This window comes from Nuphar pumila, chromosome 12, assembly GCF_984573655.1.
Source record: "Nuphar pumila chromosome 12, dmNupPumi1.hap1.1, whole genome shotgun sequence".
In the NCBI taxonomy this organism is placed as follows: domain Eukaryota; kingdom Viridiplantae; phylum Streptophyta; class Magnoliopsida; order Nymphaeales; family Nymphaeaceae; genus Nuphar; species Nuphar pumila.
In genome coordinates, this window is record NC_143260.1 from 56,468,714 (window position 1) to 56,491,352 (window position 22,639).

General features: G+C 36.3%; 1 protein-coding gene across 1 annotated transcript; it reads left to right on the top strand.

The window, feature by feature from the left end:
* Positions 1-20,633: 20,633 nt before the first annotated feature.
* LOC149820921 (uncharacterized) lies at positions 20,634-21,892 on the top strand. The gene is made up of 2 exons (XM_089982102.1): positions 20,634-20,908; positions 21,731-21,892. The coding sequence occupies exons 1-2, from the start codon at positions 20,687-20,689 to the stop codon at positions 21,815-21,817; spliced, it is 309 nt and encodes a 102-aa protein (XP_089838228.1). The 5' UTR covers positions 20,634-20,686; the 3' UTR covers positions 21,818-21,892.
* The last annotated feature ends 747 nt before the right edge of the window (positions 21,893-22,639 follow it).

The window sequence follows — 22,639 nt, forward strand, 5'->3', positions numbered from 1 at the left end:
CCTCACTGCAGCACAACCAACATATATCACCACTTGTAATTTTTATGTAGTCACTTACCATCCATACACACTACCTACAAATGACATTATCCCTCCATTTTGCTGCAACCACTGCAGCCATCTAATCCACACAATTGCATCATTTCACAGCCTATTACAACACTATCAACCCACGTAGCAGCCCCTATAGCTGCTACACCTACCCTACCTGCTGTCACATACAGCCTTCCCAACACCTATATCACTTCATTGTTGCATTCATTCCACCTCCACAACCATCACATAGTCCCAGCACACTAAGGCTTTAACTCCACTCTGCTGCAATTCCGCATACATTAGCAGTTATAACACCTTATTCACTGTATTTATGTGAGCACCCTGTTAAAATGATTCACTCACCATGCACCTTCCTTCCTTCCTCACAGATAGGATGTGCATCATATACATAGTCCAACAAGACTTTCTCATATATCATGTGTGTATTATAATAGGCACTTCCTCATTAAAGTAGCATATCATATACACATTCTACCATGCATCATGAACATATGTATCTCATGTACATTTAAATTCATTTTGTTATTTACCTTCTTGATCCCATGTGATATTTTTCATCCCTCTCTGTATTTTGCCTATTATGCTAACCCCTTTTGCAGGAAAATATATGAAAAGTGTCATTTTTTTTAGAAATTGTAATTTCAATTCAAACTCCAAGTTGTAATAGCTAGATTTGAATGAGAATTTACATTTCCTGCTTTAGGTAGAATGAATGAGCATGGTAAATGTCATGAATTGCTTGTTTTCATGCATTTTTGCCTTTATTTCTCAAATTCTCACAATGGTGAAACACGAATGACATGTGCACCATTTCGTAAGAGGTAAATTAATCCTAAGTTGATGATTTACATCAACGGCCATAGTCGGGATGTAAACAAGACTTAGTATTTTTATCTTTCATGAAATAACACTGGATCCACACTGGATCTCTCTTTTCAAAACCATCATATTTTCTTTAAATATTTTTCTCTTTTATCAGAATTTAATCTAAAATTAATTCAATATATATATCAATGGCCATAGTCAGGGTATATTGAGAGTTAATTTCATTTTAAATTCTATAAAAGCACTAAAAATGTATTTTATTCTTCACTTGAATTTAAATGTGGTTATTATATAATATATCCAATGACCATAGTCAGGGATATATTATATCTTCAATCTCATTCTTAATTCATTTAAAGAATGGAATAACTTTTCAAATTTCAAATTTCAAATTCAAATTCTTTGAATTCATTTCATCATTTAGGATAGAATTGCATCATACTTTTCAAAAATTCCTTTTAAAAATCCAAGTGATTGTGAATGTCTCTTCTTCAAATTCCTATTTCAATTCTATCTCATTTCCAAAACTTTGAAATCAAATTCAAAGTTTAAAATTCAACTTGATTCATTTTATAAGTTCCAAATGCAAGTTCAAAGTCCAATTTGACTTTGAAATTCATTCTCAAAATCAATTTTGAAATTCCAAAATCCAAAAGTTAGATCCTAATCTCAACTTGGATCCAGATTTCCAAGTATCAATCTCTACTTTGGATCTCAGGCTTAAGATCCAAATTCTATTTAGGATCTAGATCCCAATTCTACATTGGATCTCAGATTGCAAAATCCATTCTAGGTTCCAGATTCCAATTCTACTTTGGATCTCAGATTTCAGATCCAAAATCCATTCTAGGATCCAGATTCCAATTCTACTTTGGATCTCAGATTTCAGATCCAAATCCATTCTAGGATCCAGAGTCCAATTCTACTTTGGATCTTAGACTTCAGATCGAATTCCATTTTAGGATCCAGAACCCATTTTCACTTTGGATCTCAGACTTCAGATCCAATTCCATTCTATGATCCATAATCCAACTTCATCTTGGATCTCAAATTGCAGATCTGAATTCCATTTAGGATCCAGAACCCAACTTTACTTTGGATCTCAGACTTCAGATCCCAATATCATCTTGGATTCCAAATCTTGAATCCAATTCCATTCAAAATTTCAGATTCAAATTCCATCTTGATTCCAATTCTTAAATCCAATTCCATTTTTATCTTAAATTTCAGATTCAACTCCCACTTCGGATTCTAAATCCAGGATTCGATTTTAAATCTCAACTCTATTTTAGAATCCAAAACTTTGGATTCAAATTCCATCTTGAATTCCAGATTTCAAATCAACTTCTAATTCCAACTCTTAAAACCAATTCCATTTCATTCCAAAAATTAAAATCCAATTCCATTTTCATTCCAGATCCAATTTCTATTTTCAGATTTTAAATCCAGAATTCAATTTTGAACTTTATTTAGAATCCAGACTTTAGATTCAGATTTCATCTTTCAATTCCAACTTTAAAAATCAAATTCTATTTAGATTTCCCACATTTCATTCTGATTTCAAACTTCAAAAGTTAGAATTCAATTCCACTTCATCTTTATTCTAATTCAAAGTCCATTTATGACTTTGAAGTTTCCTTCATTCTCCTTTATCTCAGCTTCAAAATCATTTCTCTTAAAAATTCAGATCTATTTTTCCAAGCTCTGATTATTCCAAAAACTTAGAACTTTAAATCTTAAAGATCTAAGTTAAAAATCATTTTTCATTCTATCATCAGATTCATCTCAGAAACACTTGGAAAATTTCAAAACATTTTCAAAAAGAGCATACATCTTTGCATTTGCACAAGCATGATTCTTTGTGCATTTAGACTTAGGATAAATTCTTAGATAATATTTTAGCAAAGCAAAAAGGCATAAATTCGATCCTTGGTTCAATTACCCCTGGTAAAGGCGCCAGGAACGATCGAACCTCGTACCGACGAGCAAATCCCGTCTCCCAGTTTTCCCGCAAATATTTCAAAACGGAGGTGAGTTATTTTCTCAAATATTTTCAAAATTAAGGTCAAGTGAGACTCCGCAAAAGAGTTCCTCTTCTCTTCTTTTCTTTTCTTTTCTTTTCTTTTCTTTTCTTTTCTCTCCTTCTTTCTGTCTTTTATTTTCTTCCTTCAAAAAGGAGAAAATAGAGGTTGGAAAGGAAAAGAGAAGGGAAAGAATATTATGAGAGGAAAAATTTTGCGATGATCACATAAAGGCGCCAGGAATGGTCGAACCTCGTACCGACGAGCGAATCCCGTCTCTCCATTTTTTTGGCAAATTTTCAAAAACGGAGGCGAGTTGATTTTTTTAAATATTTTCAAATTAAGGTCAAGTGAGACCGCGCAAAATAGTTCCTTTTCTCTCTTTCTTTCTTTCTTCTCTTCTCTCTTTCTTTTCTGTCTTTTATTTTTCTCCCTTCAAAAAGGAGGAAAATGGAGGTTAGAAAAGGAAGAGAGAGAAACCACCAGAGAGGAAAAATTTTGCAATGATCACACTATATAAGAATAAGGGTGATATACAAGATTGCACAAACTATCGTGGTATAAAACTCATGAGTCATACTATGAAACTTTGGGAGAGGGTGATTGAGTCTAGGTTGAGGAAGGTTGTCATGATATTGGAGAATCAATTTGGTTTTATGCCTGGAAGATCTACTATGGAAGCTATATATCTTCTTAGACAACTTATTGAGAGAAATAGAGAGAGGAACAAAGATTTGCATATGGTTTTTATTGATTTGGAGAAGGCTTACGATAGAGTACCTAGGGACGTTCTCTGGTGGACAATGATGAAGAAAGGTGTTTCTCTCAAGTACATTAGTATAATTAAAGATATGTATGAAGGAGTAGTAACTAATGTCCGCACTTGTGGAGGGGTGACAACCAATTTTTCTATAACGGCTGGGTTACATCAAGGATCTGCTTTAAGCCCTTTCCTATTTGATATAATGATGGATGAGCTTACGAGATCAATTCAAGAAAATGTGTCGTGGTGTATGTTGTTTGCTGATGATATTGTTTTGATTGATGAGTCTAGAGCTGGGGTTAATGCTAAGTTAGAATTATGGAGATAGACATTGGAAGCAAGAGGTTTTAAGTTGAGTAAGAGTAAGACAGAATACATGGAATGCCGATTTAGTAAGCAACAAAATAGAGATGGGAGTGTAGTGAAGCTTGGTGAGCAAAAAATACTGGTGGATGATTCTTTCAAATATTTGGGATCTATCATTCAAAAGTATGGAGAAATTGATGGAGATGTAAATCATAAGATAAAGGTTGGGTGGATGAAATGGAAGAGTGCAACTGGAGTGTTGTGCGATCGTAGAATGCCATTGCGGTTGAAGGGAAAGTTTTATAGGACGACTATTAGGCCCGCTTTACTATATGGTACGGAATGTTGGGCTGCCAAGAGACACCATATTCAAAAAATGAGTGTAGCTGAGATGCGTATGCTGAGATGGATGTGTGGAAATACAATAAAAGATAAGATTCGGAACGAGGAGATACTTAAGAAGGTAGGCGTTGCACCCATTGAAAATAAGATGAGAGAGAATCGTTTACAGTGGTTTGGACATATTCGACGAAGGTTTAATGATGCTCCAGTTAGAAGGATGGAGAAATGGGAAAATATATTAGTTAAAAGAGGTCGAGGTAGGCCTAGGAAGACATGGATGGAGGTGATAGGAAAGGATATGAATGCTTTGAACCTCATCGAGGACATGGCATTAGATAGAAATGAATGGAGGAGAAGGATTCATGTGGAAGACCCAGAATGATTTTTTTTGTTGGTTCATATCGCCAACCCCAATTGTTTTGGGATGAAGGCGTAGTTGTTGTTGTTGTTGGTTGATCTAGAGGAGTGAAATCATGAGTGAAACTCCAATTGTCATGCTTCGCTTTCTCTTGAGTGCTCGATTTCTGGCGAGAGCTCGACTGAAAAAGCTTGTTGTCTTGCTTGAAGGTGTTTCTCCTTTTGCTTTCAACATTGCTTCTGTCGGACTTAGAACCTCTCATGTTGCTGCCGTTGTTGTTGCGAGTGATGTTTATGGAAAGGGTGACAAGTGCCTTCTTTTTGACAGGAACCTTTCTGTAACTGGCTTCAGCTTGCTCAGACATCATTTTAATCATTATTTTCATGAACAACTGATATGCGGCGGGATTGATGTCATCCCTGTCTGTTTGACCCTGTCCTCTAGCAGATCTTGGAGAATCCATCTCTTGCTCGCTACTGCTGCTCTAACTAACACGCTGAAATGATGCAGTCTTCTAGCCAGATCTTGTCAGAATCACTCAAGAATATCGATGCTTTTTGTAGAATGAGGTGGACGGTTAGAATTTGAGGATGACGATTTTGGATGGAAATGAATAGAGGGAAAATATTTGGTGAGAATCAGGTCGACAATTTGAAGGATATCTCATTACCGGGGATTGGGTCATCGTTGGAATTGCAATAATTGCATTGCCACTCTTGATGAAAGAAGTAAGGAACTAAGATGTGCCTTGTTACCTAGGCGAGGTCATCAAGACATGATAAGATAAGAATTGTTGAAAGGAAATGATTTTATTGATAATAAACTCGACAAAAAGGGGGTGGACAAACAATCTGCCACCATTCAAGATAATCAGAGGACACTCGAGGACCCAAAAAAATAGTAAGAACAACAAAAGAACTCCAGCTATATTTAGCAGAGTGGTATGTTTCGGACCACTGAGCAGACTTTAGATCGAATTCTAGCACATTGCCTGATAACATTCGATCATCAATATGGTTCTACCTCTGCAAGAATAGCATGATGCATCGCTCTGGCTGGTAATAGATGAAAAAGAATGTTATGAGTAACTTGAGTCGCTTGCCATGCGCATAAGTGTATCGAGAGGGTGACTCTCGACGGTTGAAGTAGTCCCACACGATTTCTTTTTCATGGAGATTCTCGATAAAAAATCAGTACCGAGGAATAGGTAGCTAGTGGCTCATTGCTGTTATATCTGAATGAACTCGCTCGAGTTGGCACATGTTGAAAGAACCAAGACTGCAATGCGTAGATACACCCTTCCACTAAGATTGAATATTTGAGCGTGAAGCGGGTCAATCTATGGTACAAGAAGGCAAGTGCTGCCATGGCGATCGAGAGACGGTTGGTCTGCCGACTTTCCCATCTTCGCAAAAGCTACATAGTTTTGTCTGTTCTGGAAGAAGGCTAGTCCTACTCTGCACAAAACCATTGCATGTTGAATCCTTTCTCGCACTGCTCAAGATAAGAAATCGACTTTTTTAAATGTCCCATAATGTTGGTATAACTCAAACAAGTCGACACACTGACTCTCATATGCTTCTATCAGTGGCCGAGATCTGCATCCTGTTATCTGGTCTAAAGCATCTCAGGGGTCGAGTCTCTTGACGTTGATAAAAAACTGTTGCTCTAATGGATCTTCTGGTTGACCAGTTGGCTCATGTAAACCCATAATCTCTGAAAATTCATCCAGTAGTAGAGTCATCTCTCCCCATGGGAACCAGAAGGTATAAGTGCACAGATTCCACCGCTCTGCCCACAGTGAAAAAAATAAGGGCGAGACTTGAGGAATATACATGATTTTTTTGAAAAATTGCATACATGATCAAAACAAGGCTGGAAATTCGAGATCTAGAGGAAGGAAAAGAAAATCACCTGGAGTTTTGAAGAAATAATAGAAGATTTTTGAAAAATCATCAAGGGTTTTGATAAAATCATTGGTGAATATGAGGAAAATAAAGGAAAAATAATTAAAAAATATCTAAAATATATTCACATCACATCCTGCATAAATAAGTATGCGCATACAGCATTGCCTAAAAGGCTGATTCTAAATGCACAAGTTTGAAATAACTGTAGGACCCTAATCCTAACTCTAAGGCTCAAATCATTTATGTCCAATCGTGCTATGCCGATATACTCAAGCTGAGGCTCGATGTACGTGACATAAAAATAATTTCTCTGGTTCTAGGCTCATATTTTCTAACATCCTTGAGCGCCTACCGATATACTTTGGACTATGACCCTCGGTACGTGGCAGAGTAGGGTCAACCCAAATAGTGACCCAGTTATGAGACTTTGTCCTAAACTATGGTTCTGGAAGAAAGCCCAGCAATGTGGTGGCCAGGTAAAAATAGGTGGGGTTGTTTTTTAAAAATGATCAACATCACAGAAATCAAAAGGCTCTAATGACCTAAAGAAGTAGATTTTTGAAAAATTATAAGAAGCAAACAATGTTTTCAATCTGATCCTAGATTGAGGAGGATTGTGTGAGACCTAAGTCTATGTGAGCATGAATAATGTCTCCTCAATCGGTCCTACCAAACTATGCCTAAGTCTACATGCTTCCATGTCAGTTGGGTTTGACTCTAGACTCCTAGGTTCACATGAAATAAAGCTAACAAGGATTAGAACACAATTTTGACAAGTTGAATAGAGCAAAGCACTAGATTGATTAGGCGAAGACATGTCCCATCACGGTCGCCAAACCTGTTATCATTACAAAATTTTACTTTTGCAAGTCAAACTGACCTTTAAAAAAGATTTGAAAATAGCTCACCACCGTTTTGAAAATATGGGAAAATTGAAAGATTGAGACTCGCCTGTCGGTACGAGGTTCAACCGTTCTTGGTGCCATAATTAAGGGTAATCAAACCAAGGATCAATCATGTGTTTTGCTTTTCTCAACTGTCTAAATCGTTGTTCTATTTCCTAAATGCACAAAAAATCAGGCATGTGCTATGAACTTTAAGAAAATTTGACTGAAAACATGATGTATGCTTTGAATATTTAGGAAATACTTGAAAAAGGGGACACTTTGAAAATCGTTTTTCACACTTGGGAAATATTTTTGAAGAAAAAAAAGCTTGGAAAATCGTGAACTGGACTTAGAAACATAATTGGAAATTTCTTGAGAAACTAAGGATTTTTTTGAGAAAATCAATTTTGAGGAAAAAGACTTAGAGAAAATCAATTTTTCTGAGATGGAATTGAAAAGGGATGGGCGTGTGGCCCTCTAAAACTCTTTTCATGATTTAATCTAACCTAGATAATGCATGAATGCAGTTTGTGAAAATATGTTTTGGAGAATTTGAGAAAATTATTTGTAAAAAGAATTTTGTGTGCCTTATAGAATTTAGATGAAATAAATTTGCTATATATCCCTGACTATGGCCACGAATATATATTGAATATATCTCATTTGATTCTAAAAGGAAAAATACTTGAAAAACTTTAGAAAATATGCAATAATTTTTTAAGATGTCCTAAGAGTGTAGGCCGTTTGTAACTTAGAAGAAGATGATAAATTTGGGTTTCGTTTGTATTCTGACTATGGCCACAAATACGAACTCCATCTAGTTTATCAACTCCCTAGAAGCAGGTGCACATGCCATTCATGTTGACCATTGTAAATTTGAAATATATGCATGAATGATCAAACAATAGCAGATAATAGTAAAATCAAACTATATGCAAATGCAGCCCAAGCTAAGTAGGAAAGTAAATTCTTATTCAAATATTATATTTTACATAAATAATGAACTAAAGAAAGAAAAAAAGGAAATAAGGAAAATACAATCTTGAGCTTTCTTGCAAAATTAGCAAACTTGTTAATAGACAAATGTCCGCTTTTCTAGATTTATCCAACAATATATGAAATTGAGGGATTTATCCAGATATAAGCCTTTTTTCATGCTTCCGTAAAATAAAACCAACTAAATAACATAATGGATGATGCATAACTGAATAAATAATGAAAATAAACAAGTTTGGAATTTGAAATTTGGAGAAAAATAGCCAAAATACCCTTAAAAATTGATATTTATTATAAAATAGGGTTAAAAATGGTTTTTCAGAAAAGATTTTTGTAATACGCTTAATCTAGGGATCAAACGGATTCAAAACGAAGCAACATCAGATGGAGAGCACCCTAATATGATTATAAAAATGATAAAACCCTAAAATCACAAAAATAATGGATGAAAATAGTTAAATATTAAAAAAAAAATGAAATTTGCCGTGTTTCGATTAAATCAGAACTCCGCGGGCATCCTGTTTTTATAAAATAACTAAATAACACATCAAATGAATTTCAAAAATAATAAAAATTGACATGGACACTTTTAATAACCCTAAAAATAAGATGCAATCTAAAAATATGTTTTTTGGATTATTTTGATATAAATATTAAATAAAAAGATAAAAAATATGTTATTTTACTTGTGGTTCCATACCTGTCATATTGTCAGACCAGAATCAGATATTAAACAACAATAAAAATTTATGAAATTTAATAGAAAGAAACTAGATAGATTAATAAATATAAGCCTTTTTACAGATTGGGCATACAATCTCCGGTTAAGGTGATACAACTCTGGCAATACATACTTGATTCCGACCTATGCGTAATGATGTAATAAAGACAAATCCGGTTTTGAGTTTAAAAAAAGGTAGAAAATAGAATACAAAATTATGAAAATTTCACAGAAGATAATAGATATGCAGATAAAGACATGGCTTTTTACGGATTGGGAAAAAGATCTCTAGTTAAGCAGATATAACCCATGCAAGTTGACATTGTTTATGAACTACGACTGAAGGTTCAAGAAACATAGACTCTGGTCTTGGGTTTCAAGAAAATAAAAAACATTAATAAAAATTTATGAAAATTACACCATGAAAAATATACATAGACAAAAACAACCTTTTTTACGGATCAGAGAGATCATCTCTGGTTGGGGAGATATTGCTTCAGCAAGACAGAACAAGATTCGAACTGGCCTGGCGATTCAAGAAACATAGAGTTTGATTTCGGGCTAAAGAAAAGCAGAAATCGATCATAGAAATTTATGAAATTTTTACAGGATAAACTAAACATGCATACGAGGATGCTGCGTTTTATAGATTGGAAAAGCAATCTTCAGTTGGGGAGATATGCTTTCGACAAGATGACCCTAGATTTACACAATGTTTTCCCAGTTCAGAAACAGTTTTGAAGGGAAATGCTTCTGAAATGATTTTGTCCCTGTAGGGCAAAAATGACACTAAAAAATGAGGTTTTAATAGGTTTGAATAGGATTGAACCGGTTTCTAGGGTTTCTAAACTCAGAGAAACTAAAAGGACACTGACTTAACTAAACTCCTAGGCTGGATGATCGAGAAATAACCCAATTCTCAGATAAATGGTGAGAAATGAGAACTGGAGTGAAGTGGGTGACAGAAATGTATTGTGTTTGAGCTGGAATAGAGATTAGTTACACTAAGATAAACTAAATTTGATGCTCAAACACTAGCTGGACTGACTAAACTTAGCTCAATTTCAGCTGAAATGAGCTGAAATGGGCTAAAATGGACACCTAGAGTGTGAGAAATGAATTTGAACTAGAACCAAGCCAATTAAAGTCCTGGTGAGCTCAAGTTAAACACAAGGAAACATGATTGACTAGATTTAACTGACTCAAGAATAATTGACTAAAATTCAAGCTAGAATTAAGCTCATTTCTTAGGAAATAAACCAATTTTGGCTGAAATGGACCGAAATGAACAGGATTCGCTCATCATGAGCTCAGATAAGCTAGAAATGACGAACATTTTAACTGTTCTGAGCTTTAAAATGAGCTTGGTTGAGTCTAATTGACAAGGGTCTAGGGTGACCCAAGGTTAAAATGAGAATTTTATTGACAAAAAGGGGCGAAATGATACCTAAACTAGAACAGGCCTAGGGTTAGACTCCTACACCAAACTACAGGGTTGGCATCTGTGAAAGGGGGGTGTCTGAAAATGAACAAGAAAAATTTGGGGTGTTTACATTAGATCCAGTTGAATGTTTTTAGATCCATAAAATATCATGGTCGAACCTATTAGATATGTTTGCCCAATTATCATACTTGTATGAGTTGTGACAATATAACTCAATCAAGCATGGAGATCTAGTTTTTTCAAAACTCGTAGTATAATATGAAACCAATTATGGTTCATATTTATACTTATTTGGATAGTTCCTTAATTGGTTCTTCTTATTGAATGGATCTAGTGTCAGATGTGGATAGTATGATGCCCGGATATAAGATCTAGATCCAGATTTGATTCAGGTTTTACTGATGTATCCAAATAGTATAAAGACAAATATTTAGACCTAATAATATACTATTTATGGTTCCTAGTTTCACCTAAATAGATTTAGAAAAGTACAATGCTAGATGTATGAATTTAAAACATAAAAATTTACATTTGGACTATGGATGAATCCTATATGATTCATGATTTTGCTTAAGCTTGCATGTAGATTCATTTGTTAATATGGATCATGTTGGACTTGATAGATATCATGTCAAGTAGGATTTGAATATAGTCTTTTGATTGGATCCAATGATATATCTAAACACATATGTACACCGGCTTGTAGTTTGACTACTTATAAATGAGTTTATCCAAATGACAATGAGAAAGAAAAGATAAATGTCATTGGATATGAATCTAATGAATTTAAGGACTTAAGCTTTAGTCTGAATACATATTGCTTCTATTGAGCAAATATGACTTAAAATAATGCATGAGAAAAGTGAGAGCTAAATTAACTATATAATTTTACACATGCAAGTGAGTATATTTATATGATGATAAATAATCACCATAAGCCATGGATTTTATGGTATGAATGCATGAAGGGATAATTTCATGCTTTAGAAGCTTATGCATGGTATGCAACATGGTGTTAATCATATTTGGATATGGATATATTGATCCAAGATGATCAAGTGGTAGTTAGTCTGATAAGAATTTAAGCATGTTGCATGTAATAATGCACATGGATAGTGTGAGTATGTATTATGGTGAAAGTTTAAAAAGTAAAAGTATTTGCTGTATTTAGCAAATCATACTTTATCATGAATAATCCATGAATTAATAAAATTCATAGTAATCCACTAGTGTGCATGTGGACATGATGATGTCCTATAAAATGGTAATAAAAGAGCCATAAAAACCCCATGACTCACTAAGAAGATGAGACCTATATGTTATGATTAGTTGTAAGTAAAACAACTTAATCAATATATGTGCAAAATAATTCACCATGGTGGTATGTATTTGTTTGCTCTAGAGCTAAAGACTGCATAATTGTTGTAGTAGATATAAATGAAAGTATGCACATAAAAATCCACATTAAGAGTTATGATTGAAATCTTCACATGATGAATAATTCATATGGCCATGCAAAATAGTTTTGTGACATAACTCATGTGGAGGAATGCACGCAAAATGCCTATTGATGTCATAAATAAAGCATAAAATATATGAATAAGTCTTATGGTCACATTATATATGCATGGTAACTTGATAAATATATTATCATGATATGACTATTTTGTTTCATGCATGGAATGATGGTTCCTGATATGATAGAATAGTCCATATGATTATGTAATAAATAATCCATAACATGCATGAAAAATCTCATAATTAAATTATGATATAACTTTTGAAAATATGCAAGTTTTATTTGGTTGATTTTTAGCTATATATACTAAGAAAGGTAAACTCTTAATTTATTATTTATTTTGTCGAACATGACAGTTGATCTATTGATGAAAATAGTTTCAAAAGATGTCTTTGTAAGACCTTGTCCCTAACGACATACATTAGGGGCAACTCTATGGGATCCGAGGGTGGTTGACTTGCTTGTGGAAGCAGTCACATAAGTTTGGTTCAGATGTTGAACTGGTCCCCTACCATGGAGGAGAGGAAACCATCTCATGCATCTGTTCTTTACTTTTGGGTCAAGGGCTCCATCCTCGACCATGAGTATTAGGGAATCACCCTGTGGATTCGTGCTGCTTCTTGAGTTTGAGACTCAGTCTCCAACCATAGTGGCTTAAGGGACTATAGTTGTGGCCATTAGCTTTGGTAGTGCACTACAATCTTTTAGAAAGAGGGATGCCTTGACAAACGGTCTCAAACTCTAGTGCTGGCTCTTAGTGTCCATCCTAGGGTAAAAAAATAAATAAATTAGTAAGTGAATAAAATCCCCTTGAGTGGCCCAATGTGCTCATAGTTACCCATAAGGTTGGTGCCTCTTGTGGTGAGTAATTGATAGAGGAACTAACACTACAAAAAAATAGTTGATTAGCGACGGAATTTAGCGACGGAGTTATATCGTCGCTACTTAGCGACAGATTAACGAGAGAAATGAATCCATCGCTATATTTGTAGAATTTTACGAAACTAGCGACAGAAAACATTCCCTCGCAAAATCCGTCGCTACTTAGCGACGGATTTTGCGAGAGAATGTTTTGTCGCAATAAATACGACAGTTAGCAACGGAATTGCGACGGCTAAGATTCCGTCGCAACATAGCGACGGCCTAGGCGACGAAATATTTTCTGTCGCCTTTTTTGTTTTTTGAATTACGATGGCTTAGCGACGGAATTAATCCGTCGCTAAGCCGTCGCTATATGTCGCATTACCCCTAATCCCAGCCCTCTTTTTCCTTTCTCCTTTCGCTGCTCCCGCCCGCCGCCCTCTCCCTCCTGCCGCCCTCTTCCTTCCGTCAACCTTCCGCTGCCGCCGTCGCTGCCCGGAGCAACCGCAGGTACGTAAATGGATTGGAGGTCGACCCCCTGCTTTTTCTGGCAGGGGGTCGACTCTGCCAGGCGGTCGACCCCCTGCGTTTTCCGGCAGGGGGTCGACTCTGCCAGGCGGTCGACCCCCTGCGTTTTCCGACAGGGGGTCGACTCTGCCAGGCGGTCGACCCCGGTAGGTGGTCGACCCTCTGCCGTGTCCGGCCGGGGGTCAACCCTGGTAGGGGGTCGACCCCCTGCCGTGTCCGGCCGGGGGGGGGGGGTCGACCCCCCGCCATGTCCGGCCGGGGGTCGACCCCCCGCCATGTCCGGCCGGGGGTCGACCCCCCGCCGTGTCCGGCAGGGGGTCAACCCCGGCAGGGGGTCAACCCCTTTTGATGTCCGGCAGGGGGTCAACCCCCTGCCTTGTCCGGCCGGGGTCGACCCCCTTGCCGTCTCCGGCCAGGGGTCAACCCCCTGCCTTGTCCGGCAGGGGGTCAACCCCTTTTGATGTCCGGCCGGGGGTCGACCCCCTGGTTTCTTGCTCTTTTTTTTCTTTTTTCAGAAATTAGGGTTTTTATTTTATTTTTATTGTTTAGTTTTCTTTGATTTTCATTGATTAGGATTTTTTATTTTGATTTTCATTTATTAAGCAATTGAATCAAATTTCTTAAATTAAGGCTATTTGTAGTTAATTTAATTAGGGTTTTTTATTTGATTTTGTTTTATTAGGGCTTTGAATCAAAATTTAAAAATTAGGGCATTTTATAGTTAATTTGATTAGGGTTTTCTTGGATTTGATTAGAGCTTTTATTTTTATTTTCTATGATTAGGGATTTGAATCATAATTTTTTTAATTAAGGATTTTTAGTTAATTTGGTTAGGACTTTAAATCAAAATTTTTTAATTAAGGCTTTTATAGTTAATTTGATTAGGTTTTTTTTATTTATTTAGAGTTTTTATTTTTATTTTCTATAATTAGGGATTTAAATCACATTTTTTTAATTAATACTTTTTAGTTAATTTGATTAAGGATTTTTTTGTATTTGATTTTGGCAGGTTTTTTCCTTGTTTGATTAAGGTTTAAATTGTGGCTTTTTTATTTAATTTTATGGTTTATTTTTCTTATAGTTTATGATGTTTTGGTTTATTTATAATTTATTTTCTTGTATTTTAAGGTTTTATGATTTAATATGGTCGAATAATTTCATGGTGACTTCATTTTAAAACATCATTTTTTTTTGCAGATTTCTCAACAGAACTTGCTTGTGCCCCGCCACCCGTGGTAAGTAAGTGACAAAAACAATGCAAATCGGGTAAATACCCGTGGTGAGTAAGTGATGCAAGCGCATCACATGTTATTTAATTTATTGAATATAACACTTTATTGTTCACACACTCACTTAGTTGTTGATATCTATGACTACTTTGTTGGAGTTCGGAGATCATGCTGAGCATGATTTTAATGTATGAATATGGAAGTGTTCTTATTTTTGGAGTACGGAGTCCATGCTATGCATGGTAGTAGTTAGTGGGATATTGAAGTGTGTTTGCTGCAGGTACATGTTTGATATTTGTTTGATATGAATTATTTCGATGTATTGCAATGTTTGATGTGATTGTATCCATGCTTACATGTAGTTACTTTCAATTTGATTATGTCTTTCGTGTGAAATTGTATACTGAAAGCATGCTTCAAATGAATGTATCGTGTCATGAATAGTTTGCACATGAAAATATTAAGTTATCAATGCATGCATCATAATTCTTGTGATTGTATGACATCATATATTGCATGATAAATTTGATATTTTCTTCATCATAGTATTCTGATGGTTCTCTTTTAACTGGTTAGGATACTATTCGTAACATCATACGACAGAATGACTGCAAACCGTGAATGGATGTACCGTAGGATAGTAGACAATGAGTTATCGCATGAATATATGGATGGTGTCGACAGTTTTATTGAATTTGCAACGGCAAGTGTCAGTACGGTAGATCCCACAGGTCGGATTAGGTGTCCCTGCAAGATTTGTAAGAATAATCGATTTGTAGAACCTCATGGCGTTAGACATCACCTATACAGGAAGGGTTTTGTGAGTGATTATCAGAACTGGACGTTTCATGGAGAAGAATTTAGAAACGATTTTGATGCACGGGTGAATGTGGTGCACGATAATCCATATACGAATTTGATATTTGATGCTGCAGGAACAGAACTGGGTTCTGCTATGAGTTCTAGTGATGTAAGAACTGTCGTAGATGAAGAATCACCAAACGATGCAGCTAGTAGATTTTATGATTTACTTAGAGATGCTGATGAGCCACTTTGGAACGGTTGTGAGAGTCACACTATCTTGTCTGCAGTTCTTCAACTAATGAATTTGAAGTCCGAGTATAATTTGAGTCAATCATGTTTTGACCGTTTGTGCATGATTGTGAAGAGTATGTTGCCTAAAGATGAGAAATTGCCACAAAATTTCTATCGTGCGAAAGTTATGGTCAACGCTCTAGGTATGGGTTACAAAAAGATTGATGCTTGTCCAAATCACTGCATGTTGTATTTCAAGGAGCAGGAAAACGACATATCATGCCCGTCATGTGGGCATCCTCGGTTCAAGCCAAAGACAAGAGGCAATGGTAGCACGAGATCAAAGGAAGTTTCATACAAGTCGCTCCGCTACTTTCCTATCACTCCTAGATTGCAGCGATTGTATATGTCTTCAAAGACAGCTAAACACATGAGATGGCATGCAAATAAAGTTCGACACGATGAAAACAAGATCACGCATCCTGTTGACGCTGAAGCTTGGAAGCACTTTGATCGTACTCATCAGAACTTCGCAATGGAAGTGCGAAATGTTAGACTCGGTCTATGTACAGATGGATTTAATCCATTTGGGGGTAGATCAACTCCATACTCATGCTGGCCAGTATTTGTAACTCCATACAACCTTCCACCAAGCTTGTGTATGAAACGTCCAAATCTTTTCTTGTCTCTGTTGATCCCTGGTCCGACCTCACCTGGCCAAAATCTTGATGTATATCTAAGGCCATTGATTGATGAATTAAAAGTACTGTGGGATGACGGTGTTACCACGTATGATGCCCACAAAAAACAAAATTTCAACATGAAGGCCGCTGTTCTATGGACAATCAGTGACTTCCCTGCATATGGTATGTTATCTGGTTGGAGCACACATGGGAGGTTGGCTTGTCCGTACTGCATGGAGGATTCCAAAGCTTTTAGATTGAGGCATGGAAGGAAGCCTTGCTGGTTTGATTGCCATCGTCGATTTCTACCCAGCGATCATCCGTTCCGACGTCAAAAGAATGCATTTACAGCAGGCACAACTGAAATGGAAGGTCCATCCTCAAGATTGTCTGGCATAGAGATTTTAAGAAGATTGCGATACTTTCCAGATGTATTAACAGATGCCCGCAGTCCTACACCCTTCCGTGGATTTGGGAAGGAACACAATTGGACGAAAAAATCTATTTTTTGGGAACTATCGTATTGGCCGACCCTATTGATACGACATAATTTGGATGTGATGCATGTAGAGAAAAATGTGTTTGATAATGTGTTCAATACAGTAATGAATATTAAAGGAAAAACGAAGGATAATCCGAAGGCCCGTATGGATTTAAAATTAATATGTAAAAGACCAGAATTGGAACTCAAAGAGTATAATGGCAAAGTACTGAAACCAAAGGCGAAGTACGTGCTCGGACCTGATCAAATAAAACATGTATGTCAATGGTTGAGACAACTGAGATTTCCAGATGGATATGTCTCTAACATTGCTCGGGCTGTGAAGATTGACGATGGACAGTTATATGGGTTGAAGAGCCATGATTGTCATATCTTTATGCAACGATTGATACCCCTAGCATTCCATGATATGTTAGACAAACCTATATGGGGGGTATTGTCTGAGTTGAGCGGATTTTTCAGAACATTGTGCGCATCGGAGGTCATTGTATCAGATGTAAAGAATCTCGAGGACTCTATCATCACCACTGTTTGTCTGTTAGAAAAGATATTTACGCCAGCATTTTTCGATGTTATGGAACATTTGATCATACATCTGCCATATGAACTAAGGGTTGGTGGCCCTGTGCAATATCGATGGATGTACCCATTTGAAAGGTATATGTTTTTTTATATTTGTCTCTTTAATGACAGATATTTAAAATTTGAAATGTATATTCTTGTCAGATGCATGTTCGACCTAAAAAAAAAGGTTCGTAATAAAGCAAGAGTAGAAGGCTCTATTTGTGAGGCGTACACTTTAGAAGAGATTTCAAATTTCTCATCTATGTACTTCGAACCTCATATTTCAACACGTTACACATGCCCGCCCCGTAACGATGATGGAGAACAAGTAACTGTAGCTGACAAGCTGTCGATATTTCAACGACTTGGGCATGCATTTGGTAGTTGCCGATCAAGGCTATTGACAGATCGAGAGCAAGATGCAGCACACATCTATATTCTTTTTAATTGTTCAGCGATCGACCCATACATCGAGTAAGTATATGTATATGCAACTCAATTATAAATCCTTTTATGTTCTATATGTGGATACATGGCTCGGTAATATAAGTATTTGTGGTTTGCAGACGATTTGATCTGGAGTTGCAAAGCAAAGTTTCACATCTCACTAATGCAGAAGTACAAAAAGAACGTGAAACTAAGTTTGTGGAGTGGTTGAAACAGTTGGTAAAGAAGCTAACATAAATTTTGTACTTATAAACAACACTAAGTTACTTAATTGATCGTGATCACAATAATTGTTTATGTCTGTGCGTAGGTTCGCCATGGTGATGTTAAAGATCAAGGAATATGTGATTTAGAAAATGGTCCGACCAAAGTTGTGCAATGCTACAACGGGTATATCGTAAATGGTTATCGATTCCATACAAAAGACTACGGTATAAACAAATCAACGATAAATAGTGGCGTGTGTGTCAAGGGTAGCAGCTACGGTGAAAATGAACATGATTACTACGGTGTTATAGAGGAAATAATGGAGTTGACTTACTTAGGCATGAATAACAGGGTTACGGTATTCAAGTGTCATTGGTTTGATCCAACTGCAACAAGACTCGACAAAGCTTCAGGCATTGTGGAGGTGAATCATAAATCCAGGTTTGGAACATATGAACCATTCATATTAGCCTCGCAAGCTCAACAAGTTTATTATACTTCATATCCGAGTATAAAAAAGTCAGATAGAAATGAATGGTGGGCAGTTTGCAAGGTGAAATCCAAACTATACCCCGAGTATGATCAGTTACAAGAAGATGAGTTAGCTGAAGACAGTGATTACTATCAATCAGATGATGTCTGTGACTTCGCTTATGGTCACGATGTTGCGCATGATATGCATGTCATATCTCCATTGGCTGATGAAACATTCATAGAGGAATGTGATCCAAATGATGTACCAAGTGGATGGGCAAACAATGAAGAAGAAGAAGAAGAAGAAGAAGAAGAAGAAGAAAGTCAAACTAGTGACGAGGAAGAATTCTCAAGCTAGTGAAAAAAATCTTATACTACAAACCTCTATTTAAATGCATTGTAATACTTGATGTGAGTTGTATTGCAATACTTGGTGTGAATGATTAAAAATTTTATTTCAATGTATTGTAATACTTGATACGAATGATTCGAATGCATTGTAATTTATCTGAATGTATTATAATTTATGCAATTAACGAATGATTTGAATTAGTGCAATACTTGATGTCAATGATTTGAATTATTTGAATGCATTGCAATGCTTGATGTGAATGACTTGAATGCATTGTAATACTTGATGTGAATTATTTGAATGTATTGTATGACATATGTTATTTGTTAGAATATGGTTCGTGGAGGTTATAGTGGTCGCTCATCCAGTAGTAGCCAGGCTCAACCTTCATCTTCACGGGCTCCTGTGATAGGTATATCATATAACTAATTAGATGCTTGATTAGTTCAAATGCACATTCTGAGAACTTGGTGTGTATTTTTTTACAGATGATGTTGCGCCTGTATACGACCCACCTACACCAGTTGATCGCACAAGTCAACAGCCAACACAGGAAACAGGGTCTTCACAGGCTGGCACAAGAAGACTCATTCGAATAGTGTATATCGATAATCGACCGTAAGTATTTTGTTTTCAATTATTGCATATCTTTTAAATATTTTATATTGATATTTACTGTGTAACAATTCATGTGCAGCACGAGGTTTGAGCCACAAGAAGTAGTACGGGAGATTAGGAATTCACTTCTTCAACATCTACCAGGACCAGTTGCTCAATGGAAAGAGTACCCAAAGGAGGTATTAGACAGATTGTGGTCCTCATTCATGGTATACAGTTGTTCCTCATAGTTAATGTGTTTCATATTTAATTTATTTAAGCAATGTCTACTAACTTTCTGAAAATATTTGTAGGCTTCGAATCGCTTTGCAACTACGGTGGAAGAAAATGATGCAAGGAAGGTGTGGCAGAAGGTGGCTGCCAATCGATTTGCAGACATGCTGCACACTATGAAGACTGCAGCAAAAAAAGCATCTGGCGTAGTAGATGATCCATTACTGTGGAAGGGCCATGGTCCTATTACTATCAGGAGAGATTACTGGGATGAAATGTGCGATATGTGGGCGGGAGATGCATTTAAAAATCGCTCTGCGAAGGCTTCACAAAATCGATCGAAGATGCCCGAAGCCCATCTACACACAGGTGGATCTAAGACATTTGGGAGCCACCTAAAGAAAATGGTAACTCATCAATATATAATATTAATTTTATAAGTATAGTTGCAAATTTGTGTACTAAATCTTTTGTCATTTAACTTCGCAGGAAGCAGAAAAAGGAGGCAGTGTACCATATAAGGATGTGTTTGTAGAAACACATAAACGGAAGACCACGGGAGTCTTCGTATCAGAGAAGGCGAGAACGACAACGGTATGTATTAATTCTATTAATAATCATTGCAATATATATGCAAGTCATCATAATGTTATCATTAATTATTAATGAATACTTTAAACATTATTTTGTAGGAGGCATATGAGCAACAAATGGTAGAGCGATATGGTGAAGACGCTACTCAGCATCCATCATTTGATCCTACAGCATGGGTGACTGCAGCAGGTGAACCCAAAAAAGGTCGCGTGTTCGGGTTTGGGAGTAATATGAACACTTCACCAGTTATTGGTTCTTCCAGTTACGGCTCACCAACTTCTTGCGCCGACATAAGCTCCAAGCAGCCGATTATTCTTTCCGGTGATGATGTACGCGAGATCATTAATGAATCACTGAATAACTACTTCCAATACACCGTCGCCCCCTTTCTCCGAAATGAGATCAAGGCCGCTGTTCAGGATAGGGGATCTTCGATTCCAGGTCCCTCTCAGGTATAATCACATATATAGTTTTTTTGACTATCTTAAAGCACATCTGAGCATGGTAGAATCACATATAGAGTTTTTCTAGATGCCTTAGAACACATATGAACATGCTATAATCACATATTCAATTTTTTTACTGCCTTAGCACACATATGAGCATGATAGAATCACATATATATATATTTAACTTTTTGTCTGTCTTAGAGCACATATGAGCATGATAGAATCACATATAAAGTTTTTTTGATTGCATTAGAACACATAAGCATGCTATAATCACATATTCAGTTTTTTTACTGCCTAAGAACACATATGAGCATATTATAATCACATATTCTGTTTTTTGACTGCCTTAGCACACATATGAACATGCTATAATAACATATAGAGTTTTTTAACTGCCTTAGAACACATATGAACATGTTATATATCATTTATGATAGAATCACATATAAAATTTTTGGCTTTGCCTGCCTTAGAGCACATATGAGCATGCTATATTCACATATTCAATTTTTTTACTGCCTTAGCACACATACGAGCATGATCGAATCACATATATAGTTTTTTGCTTGCCTTAAAGCACATCTGAGCATGGTAGAATCACATATAGAGTTTTTTTATATGCCTTAGAACACATATGAACATGCTATAATCACATATTCAATTTTTTGACTGCCTTAGCACACATATGAGCATGATAGAATCACATATAGAGTTTTTTTATTGCCTTAGATCACACATGAGCACATGATAGAATCACATATAGTGTGTAATTTATTTCATTATATTTTGTTTATCAATACTGACTGTTCTTTTCTTGTGTAGGCTGCTAGCGATAATCAGGGTAGTGGAGCTGAAGGGACAGATAAAGACAATGAACAAGAAGACGCACAAAATCTTGGCGATGATTAGAGGACTGTGTTGAAGAAGTTCTATTTTTTTTATTTTTCCTAATTGTAATTGTTGAATTGTAAATAATTAAACTTCTTAGTTTTAAGGTGGAACGATTAATTATTATAGATACTTGTTATATGAATTTTTTTGTGTGGTTTGTTTTTTATTTACAGGAAATATAAATTGTACAGGAAATATAAATTGTACAGTTCTCCGTAATTAATTTTTAAATAAATTTTTTTTGATTTTCTTTCGTTTTTGCGACGGATTAGCGACGGATGATTCCGTCGCTATTCATATTAATCTAGCGACGGCTTAGCGACGGAATTAAATCCGTCGCCACGCCGTGGTCACCGTTTAGTACCGGCGGATTGGCGACGGAATATAGCGCTCGTTATTCCGTCGCAATTAGCGACGGAATAATTCCGTCGCCAGTTAGCGTCGAAATATTCGCGACGTAAGCATACTGTCGCCGCGTTGTCGCTAATCCGTCGCTAACATGGTTAGCGACGGATTAGCGACGGATTAGCGACGAAAGGTGGTCGTCGCTAATCTACTGCTCTGTTGTAGTGTAAAGATGTGTGATTACATTTCATTTAAGCAACAACAACTAAGTAGAAGATCTAATAAAACACTCACGCATTGGAATTGTATTTCCTTGTAGAGTGACCAGATGGATCGACTTTCCAATATTGCTAGTTTTTCCAGAGTCAGGAGGGTGGACCCTTGCTATGTATATTTTTGAATAAGTTAATGTTGACTTTTGGATCTGATTAGTCTTTTCCTCATTAAGTCACCTACCTTGTGAAGTTTCTTGAGAGTTAACCCATGTGGTGGTTT

What these genes read in the sequence shown, in the direction of transcription:
- LOC149820921 (XM_089982102.1), top strand. Translation starts at nt 20,687, where the DNA reads ATGAACACTTCACCAGTTATTGGTTCTTCCAGTTACGGCTCACCAACT. An exon ending in CGATTCCAGGTCCCTCTCAG is followed by an intron (nt 20,909 to 21,730) that starts GTATAATCACAT and finishes TTTCTTGTGTAG; the next exon opens with GCTGCTAGCGATAATCAGGG.